Consider the following 12,923-nt stretch of genomic DNA (forward strand, 5'->3'; position numbering starts at 1 on the left):
ATGATCTGTTTTTATCCCAGTACCAGGCTATTTTGATTACTATGGCCTTGTAGTATAGTTTGATGTTAGGTGGTGTAATTCTTCCAACTTTGTTTCTTTTTTAGGATCATTGTTACTATGCAGGACCATTTGTAGTTCCATACAAATTTTTGAAATATTTGTTCTAGTTCTAAGAAATATGCCATTGGAATCTTGATAGCAATTGCATTGAATCTATAGATTGTTTTGGGTATTATGGACATTTTAATGATGTTAATTCATCCTATCCATGAACATGGTATATGCTCCCTCTTATTTGTATCTTCTTCAATTTCTTTCTTCAGCATCTTATAATTTTCCAAATACAGGTCTTTTGCACCCTTGGTTAGGTTTATTTTTAGGTATTTTATTATTTTTGAAGTAATTTCTTAATTTCCCTTTCTGTTTGTTCATTTTTTGCATATAAAAATGAAACTGATTTATGAATATTAATTTTGTATGCTGCTACTTTGCTGAATTCATTTGTCAGTTATAGTAGTATCTTGGTGGAGTCTTTGGGATTCTCTATGTGCGGTATCATCTCATCACCAAATAAAGACAGTTTTACTTCTTCCTTTGGATGCCTTTTATGTCTTCCTCTTGTCTGGTTGTTGTGGCTAGGACTTCCAGTACTGCGTTGAATAAGAAAGGTGAAAGTAAACATCCCTGTCCTGTTCTTGATCTTAAGGGGAACATTTGTACTTTTTTCATTGAGGATGATGTTAGTAGTGGGTTTGCCATATATAGCCTTTATTATGTTTAGGTATGTTCCCTCTATTCCCACTTTGCTGAGAGGTTTTTCTTTTTTTTATCATAAATGGGTGCTGGGTTTTATCAAAAGCTTTTTCTGCATCTATTGATATGATCATGTGGTTTTTATCCTTCTTTTTGTTTATGTGGTGAATCACATTTATTGATTTGCAAATGTTGTATCATCCTTGCAATCCCAGAATAAATCCCACTTGATCATGGTGTATGATATTTTTGATGCATTGCTGTATTCGGTTTGCTAATATTTTGTTGAGGATTTTAGCATCTATGTTCATCAGTGATATTAGCTTATAATTTTTTCTTTGCAGTGTCTTTTTCTGGTTTTGGAATTATGATAATGCTGGGCTCATAAAATGAGTTTGGGAGACTTCCCTCCTCTTGAATTTTATGAAATAGTTTGAGAAGAGGAAATGTTAGTTCTTGGAATGCTTAGTAAAAGTCACCTGTGAAGCCATCTAGTCGAGGGCTTTTGTTTGTTGGGAATGTTTAATTACTGCTTCGATTTCATTAAGTGTAATCTGTCTATTCAGCTTCTCTGATTCTTCCTATTTATTTTTGGAAGATTATATGTTTCTAGGAATTTATCTATTTCATCCACGTTTTCCAGTTTGTTGGTATATAATTGTTCATAATATTTTTTACAGTCCTTTGCATTTCTTTGGTGTCAGTTGTTAGATCTCCTCTTTCATTTCTGATTTTATTTGGGTCCTTTCTCTTTTTTTTTCTTGGTGAGTCTGGTTAAAGGTTTGTCAATAAGGTTTATCTTTTCAAATAAGCAACTCTTGGATTCATTGATCTTTTGTATCATTTTATTAGACTATTTCACTTGTTTGTGCTCTGATCTTAATTATTTCCTTCCATCTACTCAAATTGAGCTTTGTTTGTTGTTCTTTTTCAACTTCCTTTAAGTGTGAAGTTTGATTGTTTATTTGAGCTTTTTTTTTTTTTTAAAGATAGGCTTGTAATGGTATGAATTTCCCTCTTAGGATTGTTTTCCCAGTCCCACAGATTTTGGATTGTTGTGTCCTCATTTTCATTTGTTTCAAAGTATATTTTTATTTCTTCCTTGATCTTGTTGTTGACCCATTCATTATTTAATAATATGTTAGCTTCTATGTCATTGCATATTTTTCTGTTTGTCTTGTGACTGATTTCTAGTTTCATAGCATTGTTGTCAGAGAAGATACTTGATATGATTTCAATCTTCTTAAATTTATTGAGACTTATTTTGTGTCTCAGCATGTGGTCTATCCTAGAAAGCATTTAATGTGTATTTGAAAAGTATGTATATTCTGCTGCCTGGGGTGAAATGCTCTGAAGATATCAATTAAAGCCATTTGATCTAGTGTGTCATTTAAGGCCTCTGTCTCCTTGTTGATTTTCTGCCTGGAAGATCTATCCATTGAAGTCAGAGGGGTGTTCAAATCCCAGCTATGCCTGTATTTCTGTTTCTCTCTCCTTTTATGTCCACCAAGATTTGCTTTACATATTTAGGTACTCCTATGTTGGATGCGTAAATGTTTACTAGGGTTATATCCTCTTGTTGGATTGTTCCCTTTATCATTACGTAGTGTCCTTCTTTGTCTCTTACTGTCCCTTTTTTTAAAAGTATATTTTGTCAGATATAAGCTCCACTACACTAGCTTTTCTTTCTTTCCATTCACATGAAATGTACTTTTCCATCCCTTTATTTTTAGTCTGTGTGTATCTTTCAATCTGAGATGGGTCACTGAGAGGCAGCATACATATATATGGGTCTTGTTTCCTTATCCATTTGGCTACCTTATGTCTTTTGGTTGGAGCATTAAAGCCATTTACATTTAAGATGATTATTGATAGATATGTATGTAGTGCCATTTTATTGTTAGACTGTTTTCCTCTATTTTTTTTCCCTTCTCTTTTTCTTCTTAAAGCAAGCCCTTTAACATTTATTCCTGTATTGGTTTGGTGTTAACTCCTTTAGCTTTGTCTTGCCTGGGAAACTCCTTATTTCTCTTTTAGCTTAAAATAGTAGTCTTGCTGGGTAAAGTAGCCTTGGCTGTAGGTCCTTGCTTTTCATCACCTTGAGTATTTCTTTTGAAATCTCTTGTTCTTTCATTTGGGGTCTATTTCTTTGTCTTTCCATTTTGGCTGCTTTTTTGTATTTTCCACCTTAGATGTTAAACTAATCAGTCATCATTCTGATCAGTTGTTAATCTTACCAATCTGTAATCAGCAATCAGGCTTAAGCACCACAGGGCAGGGCAGAGTAATTCCTGTGGGTGGGGCTATTGCTTACCCTCAGGTTGATGCCATTCAGAGAGGAGTTCTCTTCCTGAGAGAGATGGCTCTTGCAGTTTAGGGAATGACTCAGCATATGGATCCTGGTGGCTGTTTCCTCAGTTCTCTCCTCAGAGTCACCACCCCCAGATTCTATTCAAGCATCTCTAGTTCACTCTGCCTTCCTTTTTCTCGTACCTAGGGTAAGTGGTTGCAAACAAAATTTTGTCGCTTGGCCCTTTAAAAGACTCTGTGTGTCTCCAGTTGTCTTTCCCTGGCTGACAGAACTCTTGGTGCTTTTCACAGCTGTACGTTATCTGGGTTCATTTTTGACTCTAGTGCTGTAAGCTGGGGAGTCCTGCTTGGGGTTTAGACCCCTCAGGGGGAAGCTATTGGCTGTTGAAATATCCCCTGACATTCCAGCTGCTACCTGTGGGATCCTAGCCAGCCTTCTGGCATCTCCTCCACACTCCTTACCAGTCACGTCGTGCTGAAGTGTTTTCTTCTGTTTGGCCATGTTTATAAGGCTTCTCTCCAGTTGGTTATTCAAGATGATATCTCTACAATTTACTTGTAATTCCAGATTGGTCTTGGGAGGAGATTTGTGTAGCTTCCACTTACTCCTCCACCATCTTGGATATTTTTTTCTCCTATTCTTGATCAAACAGAGCCTGTGTCTTACCAGGTGCAACTCTGAAAAGGGTAGAGCTCTTTCAAGAATTGCTAACATGTGGGAAAATGAGGTTTGCTGGGTTTAGGGGAAGGAATTATCATATAAAGTCTGTTCCTTAATGTCTTCACACCATCTTCTGTGTTTGAATCCTCACCTTTGGAATTTATGATGACTCAGTTTATGATGTGTATGTAGGGCTCTGCTTTGGTGTGTTAATATGTTACAGTATTGGAAGATGTTCCAGAAATGACACTGAAATATACTAGTAATGAAAAGAAATCAATTTTGATCTTTCAATGGTCTTTAGTTTCATAACCATTGAACAAAACATAGAAGAGTATACTTTAAGCAGGTCAGTGATTTATCTAACATCTTATTTCAAGCTAAATGGCCCAGATATTGGGAACTATACTGATGGTGTATTATGATGAATTTCACTTTGGGGTCAGAAGGCAAGAACCCATAACTTTTTGTCTAGTAAGACTCTCCCTAAATGGAATTGACATTTTCTACATCAGTAATTCTCAGGAACATGTCAATCCAAAATACAAGATGAAGACTCAAACAGTATAACTTAGGTTTTTCCAAGGGCTTTGTTTTGTCTATCGGGGCCTACTGGCTATTGGACCAAGAAGTAAACACACATGGAGCTGTCCCATTAAGAAGGACCATAGCTATCCTGGGAATGCAAATTTGGGCTTGAACATGCACATGATGAGAATGTGTAAATGATCTTTCAGGTGTGCTTGGATTTTGTCCTGTGAACAAAATAATAAATTGTAGTATTTGGAAGTTAACTTTGATAAAATGCTCAAATTTCCTGTTTAGTTTCACCTGTCATGAGAGAATATGAGAGTATATATGCCTGTGCTTAAAGTGAAAAAGTATGGTTCAGATCGAAACAGATTGAAAGCAAAAGGATAGAAAAAGATATTTCATGAAAATATAAATGAAAAAAACTTTGTTAGTAATACTTATATCAGACAAAATAGACTTTAAAACAAAGGCGACAATGAAGGACCAAGTATGCAATTCCACTTCTGGTTATCTATCCAAAGAAACCCAAAACACTAATTTGAAAAGACATATGCATCCATATGTTCATTGTAACATTATTTGCAATAATCAAGATATGGAAGAAACACAAATGTCCATCAATAGATGAGTGGATAAAGAAGAACTGGTACATTTATACAAGGAATATGACTCAGCAACAGAAAATAATGAAATCTTGCTATCTGCAACAACATGGATGGACTTATCAGGTATTGTCCTAAGTTAAATAAGTCAGATGTAAAAAGACATATACCGTATCATTTCACTTTTATGTGGAATTTAGAAAACTAAATAAATGAACAAGCAGAACAGAAACAAACTTATAGATACAGAGAACACTTTGACAGTTGCCAGATGGGAGGGGGATTAAAGACTGGGTGTAAAAGGGGAAGGGACTGACAAGTACAAGTTGCTAGTTACAGAAAAATCATGGTGATGTAATATATAGTCAATAACATTGCGATGATGATGTATAGTATGGGATGGGTACTATATTTATTGGAGTGATCATGTTGTAGGTTATATAACTGTCCAATCACTGTTGTACACATGAAACTCATATAATATTGTATTTGAACTATAATTTAAAAATAAAAAAATTATTTTTTAAAAAATAAATGAAAAACAGACTCAATATGAGTGATGCTTTGAATCAGGACAAGGTTTTATAGAATTTAAAACTAAAAATATATTTTAAAATAACTAACTCGTTCACTGTGTTCAGGTAACAGATGAGGGCTTTGCAATTCATCAAGGCTCCCGGTTTGTTCCATGTCATGCATCTTACTTGTGGCTGTGCAAGGCCTAGACTGCAGAACTTCTCACTCACCATCTCAGGTCATGGCTGTGTTTTTTCAAGTCACGCCTTATATTACTTGTACCTCATTTCTTTCTACTTCCTTTTATGTAGAAGAAAACATTCCTTCAACATTAAAGGGTCTAGATTGCTTTATATTCTATCTAAACAGCATATGAGTTTCTTGATGATTAAAAATTTGTTCTGTATTTTTATACCTCAAATTCTAATAAAGTTACCGTACCAGGGTGAACTATGACTTCTTTGCATTAAAATAATGAGAAAACAGAATATAAAATATTAGAAAACAGAGTGAAAAGATTAAACTGGCAAAAATCTTGTTGGTTAGCTTTATGCATGTCAAGAAGACCCAAAATCCTGCAGTGGCAGGACTGAGGCTGATGATGTATCCGAACACATGTTATTTTAATTAGCTTTTATTAGGCTAATAAATAATGGTAACATTACACTGAATAATGGTTGTTCATGTTAAGAAATTAAATGTAAATCTCAAACAGATTTTACAATTTTATACATCAGTGTTTAAAATTGCTGATTTTAATTTTTGAAACAATTTAGAGAAAGCATAAAATATATAGGATGCTTTATAATCTAACATTCAAACAGAAACATAGGAAATCTGGCCCTTGAAACTATGGGCTAACTATCCAGATGTGGTTAAAATGAAGGATTTATTGGTAATTTTAACATTACCAAAAATTAAAGTCTCACCTCCTGTCACTGTTAGTTCATCAGACAAATGTCTAGAAGGACATTTCAACTGACACTGGAAATTGACCTAAGAATAAGTTTCCATATTTACACAGGGAGTGGCAGTGGCTCTGAACACTAAATTTTGGGACCATTTTTTCATTTATCTACTGTGTATTCAATACCTGATATGTGCCAGATATATCAGGATCTAGGAATTGAGGATATGGTTGTGAGCAAAAAAAGAGAAGATGCTTACAATTCTGGTACCTTTTAAAGGGAATTCAATTTGTTATTTAGATTTAATAACAAATTTAATTATTAAGTAGGAAAATAAATAGAAAAAAAGAAAAACATCACATGATGTGTTTGATCTAAAACAGGAGGAAAAGTCCATTTTGGTTGTAATTATTGGGGAGGTACTCTTTATACGGGTAATTTGTAAATCGATATTATGAATGCTGAGAAGTTAATCATTTGAGCATATGGGGTAAGACTTTTCAATCAGATGGAGCAATAAGTACAGAGGCCTATGATGAGAACAAACAGAAGTCTGGGAAACAGCCACGGGTAGACTAAGGCAGAAGTCCAGGGCAGTGGCTGCTGGGGAGATCTGACTGCGGGTAGCAGAACCTCAGTTTCCAAACAGGCAAAGAACTGGCTATCATCCTAGAACTGACAGCGGACTGGAGGTTAATGTAGAATAACAGAAGGGGAACTCAGGTCAGAACCAAAGCAGGAACCCAATCCTACAAAGTAGAGTTACAAAAGACAAGGCTGGAGTTTAAAACCCAGAACCTATTATAATAATGTTACTAGAGAATAAACGATATAATACAGAGATGTTATATTTTTGGTAAGTTTAATTGGAATGATGCTCAACACTAAAGCATTGTCTTCAAATATTGAATGATTGCATAATTGCGTCTGCATTACTCCTAGACTGATGCCACTGGGGTCAGATCTGAGCCAAATGGTAGGAGATCATTGAAGATGGTTGAGGTAGCTGTCAATAAAGGAGAGCTAAAACAATCACCCTTCTTGAGATACTATAGCAGGGATTCAAAGATCTGGGATAAAGCAGGGGTGGGGTGGGGCAAGTTCAGCATTGTCAATAAGGGGTTTCAAATTTTCTTTCTATTTCCTAAATATTTAACAATACCTTCACATATTCACCTTTTAATTTTTGTTGAAGTATAATTAACATAAAATTATATTAGTTTTAGGTGTGGCAACATAATGAGTAGATAATTGTATAGGTTGTGAAAAGATCACCACAATAAGACTAGTTAACATCCGTCATCAGACATGGTTACAACGGTTTTTCTTATGAGAACTTTTAAGATCTACTCTCTTGACAACTATCAAATATGCAATGCAGTATTATTAACAATAGTCACCATAATAGTCACATTACATCCCCATGTTCTATTTTTTTAGTAATTGAAAATTTGTATCTTTGGACCATTTTTACCCATTTTGCCCACCTCCCACCTGTGCCTCTGGCAACCATCAAGCTAATCTGTTCTATGTATCCATGAGCTCAGTTTTTGTTTTCTTTTGATTTTTAGATTCCACATGTAAGTGAGATTATATTGTATTTGTCTTTCTCTGACTTATTTCACTTCTTTTTAATTGAATTTGTTGGGATGAGATTGGTTAACAAAACCATACAGGTTTCAAGTGTGTAACTCAGTAAAACATCATTTGCACACTGCAAGGTGTGCCCATCATCCCAAGCAAAATCTCTTTCCATCTCCATTTCCAACCCCCATTTGCCCATCTCTACCTAGCCAAAAAACATATGTAAACATAACACATTGACTTATTTTACTTAACAAAATGCCTGTAAGGTCCTTCAATGTTGTTGCAAGTGGCAAGATTTCCTTATTTTATATGGGTGAATAATATTGCATTGGGGAAGTTAAAGTAAATATTGTGATAGTGGTTGAGAAAGGTTTAAGTTCAAGATGAGGGTAACAGCATGGGTGTCATATTGTATTTCTTGTGGCATCCAGATAAAATCATCACTATTACATGCACAGACTTCCACAATCCCTGATCTTTGACTCACTCCTTTCAATAGTGATACCTGAGTAGCTTGATAATTCCTTGCTTGATTTCCTGGGTTCGTACTCCATAAACAATGGGGTTCAGGGCTGGTGGGATAAGGTGATGCAAGACATTGAGAAGAATGGGCACTTCTGAGGGCACCTTCTTTCCTGTCTTGTTTGTGAAGATGAAGACTAACAGCAATGTATAGAAGAACAGTATAAGGATGAGATGGGAACCACAAGTACTCAAGGCCTTGATGGCTGCACCTCCTGATGGCTGACGTATAACAGCCCGCAGGATGAAACAGTAGGACAGCAAGATGAGTACCAGATCAGAACCCAGCAGGCACCAAAAACTCACAAACTGATAGAGTTTATTTAGGTAAATATTCCCACAGGAGAGCTTTGCCACAGAAATGTTGGCACAGATACAGTTCTCTATGACGTTGCTGGCACAGTAGTTGAGCCTGGCAGCCAGAACGGGTATGGGCACTGTGGCCAGAAAATTCCGCAAGACAATGAAAATGGCCGCATTAATGACAAACTGTTCAGTGATGATAGATGGGTAATGCAGTGGGTGGCAGATGGCCACATAGCGGTCATAAGCCATGACCAGAAAGGTGGAGGACTCCGTAGGAAGTAAGGTATTCATGATGAACATCTGCAGGAAGCAGCCAGAAAAGCTGATGGACTTCATGTTGAACCAGAAGATAAGCAGGACCTGCCAGAATCATTATTCTCAAAAACTGTCCACCCATTTGCACCTTAGAGTAACTAACCCTGAAAAATCCTCAGGTGGCTTCACCCATCCATATCCTCAACTTACAGCCCCATAATCCCAGCTGACACAGTATCCTGTTTTCAAGTAACTTCTTTGTGCATCCCAATCTCCAATGCGTAATTATACCCTTTCTCTCCATCTATAGAGCACATTTTTTTGTTTGTTTAAAAATGTTTATGTATAGCCTGTCTTCTCTTAATCTCCAGAGTTTTTACCCAAACTTCAGCTGACACATCTGCCTGGGTTGGGGAGGAGGGTATAAGGGGAGTAAATGGTAATAAAAAAATAAATAAATAAAAGTAAAAAATTAAATGTATCATAAGACATTAAACCCTGTAATCTAATATTTATATTTAAACAGCCCAAACCTCTTTATACTCATAAGAAACATTTTCCAATTAAGTTTCCTATCTGACTATATGACATAAGCGTACATCCTGTTACATCTTAGAAAGTAAATTCTAAAGGCCTTGGATGTAAGAGTGGGGTTATTCATAGTCAAGGAGAATCACCCTAGAAATAAAGAGAAGGGCAAATGTTGGAATATCACTGATTCAGACATTGAGAGAGGGCCTGTCATTTGGGAAAGAATAAAATCTTTTAAAAAACATGGATATTGAAAACGAGAGGGGATGTGTCTTAGTATGGACCTAATGTGATTGTGCAGGCTACTCACTGAGGATTTTCCTTCAGGGGTAGGAGAATTTATAGCAGAAAAAAAAGTACTCATTAGAGAAAAATGATTGGCTGCTTGAGAGTGAATTCAGAAGTCAGGGAGGCACTGACCTTGGGGATGACTGTGAGGCAGAGGATGACATCCAGCAAGGAGAGGATGGTAAGCAGGTAGTACATGGGCTTATGTAGAGATGCCACCTGCCAGATGGCAAGCAATAGCACAAAGTTGGCCCCAAGGGCTAAAACCAGGAGGGGAGCCAGGGCTACAGAGAGCCAGTGCTGTGTGTCCTGCATGCTTGGAAAGCAGATTAGCAGGAATTCAGTCACCTGGGTCCCTGTGCTATTGAGAGATAATACCATGACTGGCAGATGGGCCTGGGACTGGCTGAAAGAAAAGAGACATGAATTTAGGGATTGACTGTTTCATTAAAAACTTCTTAACTAATCTGTCTGCCTCCATTCTGTGTAAAGTTTATCCACAATTCTGTTGACATAAAATCTGTCTAAAAATGTAAACTGGACCACACCACTCCTTGTTAGATCCATAACTTAATGAATAAAGAACAACTCTCTTCACATGAGTATGTTCTAACTGCATATACACAGACCCAGCCACCTATTGAGCCTGCTTTGGTTGGCCTCATCTCTGTGTTTTTTGCATGTGTCATATCCTTCTTATGGAATCAACTCCCTTGCCCTCAAATAACTAACTTCTGCTTGTTAGTTATTTGCCCTCAAATAACTAACTTCTAACTGGGGTCTATCTGTACAAAAAGTTATACCTCTTACAAATGTTTGTTTCTCCTTACTCTTTTTACACACATAGTTAAAATACCTGTTCTTTCCATGGTTTCTCTATGATCCTTAAACATCCTGGTCATGCTATTATCAAATCATTAATAAAACTTTTCCTATACTCTTTGATATTTCCTGTTTTTCAAAAAGTCCGTGCTCCATCTGCCAGCAAGGGAGAAAAACTCAGTGCACCTGTAAGTAGGCACTCAGGAAGTGTAGTTCAGATACATGGACTTACAGATTGTTGAAAGTGTCATGATGTCCTTGACTAATTTAATTTAACATCTTCATATCTTGCTCTACTACAAAACTTCAGCATTCTTGCTTAATATTTCATAAAAAGCTGAACAAAGCAGAATAGGATAAAAAATAATTTGGTGATGAGAAAAAAAGTAATCTTGTGATAGAACAATAAATACAAAAAATATGTGTCTAGTATCTTATTGCATTTGTATATGTATTTAGTAAGTAACTGCTTAAAAAATAAAATCCACTATGCATGTCTGTGGAAAAGGAGGAAAAATAGAAAAGTGAGGGTCTAAGACAAGGGAAGAACTGAAGGAATACTTAAACATGCCCCAGGATATGATGCTATTCAGACAGGAGCTTCAGTTCCCTTTGAGGATCTTAACCATCCAGGATCCTGCTGGTGAAGAAGTTGTCAGGTTCTGCTGTGCTGTGCTCTAAAGTAGAGGGAAGATCATCTTTTACAGAGGGATGTTTTGGACATATGGTTTGGGGGACACCCAGGACACAAAAATATGTATTAATCAAGGTTTAGAGTGGTTTTATTTTTTCCTCAAATAGTATGGTCTTCTTATCAAGATTTTCTTTAATCTAGACCAGTGGTTCTCCAATGTGAGTATGCATCAAATCACCTAGACTTCCTGTTGAAAGAGATTGCTGAACACAACCCCCAGTTGCCAATTTTGTACATCTCAGGGGGAAGCCCAAGAATTTGCTTTTCTAACAAATTCCTAGTTATGCTGATATTGCTTTTCCAGGATCGAGACTGCTGCCACGTTGCAGCCAGGCCTAGCCACAGAACCGTTCAGCTTCAGACATCAGATCGGTTGCTTCTCCCCTGATCTGCAGTTATTTAAGCACAGTTATGGCCAATCTCTGGTGTCCCAGTTTGAAAGTTACCTTCTTCACATGGACTCTGGAAATTCTGTCGGTTCCTTTTTTATGGTTTTATCTCTCTGCCTGGATCCATAGTTGTTAGCCACCTCTCCTAGGAGGACCAAACCTCATGAAGGTCAAGGAAAATTCATGTGTTTTTTTGACAGTTGACACAAATCCAGACACTTACAATAAGGTTTTATTGATCAAAATAGGAATACTCTCTGGTCAACCTTCCTGCCAGAGACAGACCTGAGCTGACCTACTGTGAGCTCAGCTGACCCACACACTAACGGGCTCATGCTCTTTTGATGTCAGTGATCTTCAGGGTCTTCACAAACTCACATCTGAGGGTAAAATAATACTCTCTAAAGTAAACAAAGAATTAAGTCAAGAACCAAACTGAAAGTGTTACTGAGGCTTGGCTTTCCACTGTACTGTTCCCCAAAATACTTACAAAGTATGCTCCAAACAACAGTTTGATCATTCGATTGCTTTTAGGCAAAGTGAGACTCCTCAATTTCTCACAGGCTTTCTCTCGTGTCTGTGTCTTTAGCCCCTGGATAACTTTATGAAGATGCTGTATCTATAAAAGCCACTCTCTTGTGGCTGAAAACATGAAAAATTGGTTTGGGAATCCTACTCCCATGAGCTCTGGTCTCCCTGTAGGTACATACACATTTCCTAAGTAAAAAGAGAGATTTCTGCATATAAACTGAGGTGAAGTGAAAGAGAGTTGTTTCTCTTCATATGTCTGAGAGTTATGCAAACTGATGTATTATTTGTAATAAAAACAGGTATCACGCAGGGACTTGGAAGATGTATCTAAGTGATCCCCTAAGAAGACAAACGTCATACTCATGCATGACTTCAACTTACCTCTTAGCTGCATTCTAGAACAACTGTTTTTAAAATCAGTACTTTATAATGATTTATTATTAATTTTTAAGTTTTAGAAATATATTCACAGAGGGAAAACATGTCACTTAAGGAAAACAATTGTATGGAATCCTGAATAGTAATTTAAAGTGCATATATTTAAAGGGGGCCAAATAGAAGGTGACACAAAGAGAGGGGACTTTGGGTGGTAAGCACACAATAGCATATACAGATGTCATATTTTAAATCTGTACACATGAAATTTATATAATGTTATTAACCAGTGTTATCCCAATAATTTTTTAGCAAAAGAAGAAATAATACATTTTACAA

General features: G+C 36.5%; 1 protein-coding gene across 2 annotated transcripts; it reads right to left on the bottom strand.

Moving 5' to 3' along the window:
- Positions 1-6,149: 6,149 nt before the first annotated feature.
- On the bottom strand, positions 6,150-12,242 carry LOC112317634 (olfactory receptor 56A1). Of its 2 annotated transcripts, none has more exons than XM_045183621.2 (3): positions 12,169-12,242; positions 9,906-10,179; positions 6,150-9,059 (listed from the first exon to the last, which is right to left on the bottom strand). In XM_045183621.2, the coding sequence occupies exons 2-3, from the start codon at positions 10,152-10,154 to the stop codon at positions 8,364-8,366; spliced, it is 945 nt and encodes a 314-aa protein (XP_045039556.1). In that variant the 5' UTR covers positions 10,155-10,179; positions 12,169-12,242; the 3' UTR covers positions 6,150-8,363. The 2 variants fall into 2 exon arrangements, with proteins under 2 accessions (XP_045039556.1, XP_024430481.1); XM_024574713.3 differs by lacking the exon at positions 12,169-12,242 and adding an exon at positions 10,828-10,921.
- Positions 12,243-12,923: the final 681 nt, after the last annotated feature.

Source organism: Desmodus rotundus, chromosome 5 (genome assembly GCF_022682495.2).
Source record: "Desmodus rotundus isolate HL8 chromosome 5, HLdesRot8A.1, whole genome shotgun sequence".
Classification (NCBI taxonomy): Eukaryota; Metazoa; Chordata; class Mammalia; order Chiroptera; family Phyllostomidae; genus Desmodus; species Desmodus rotundus.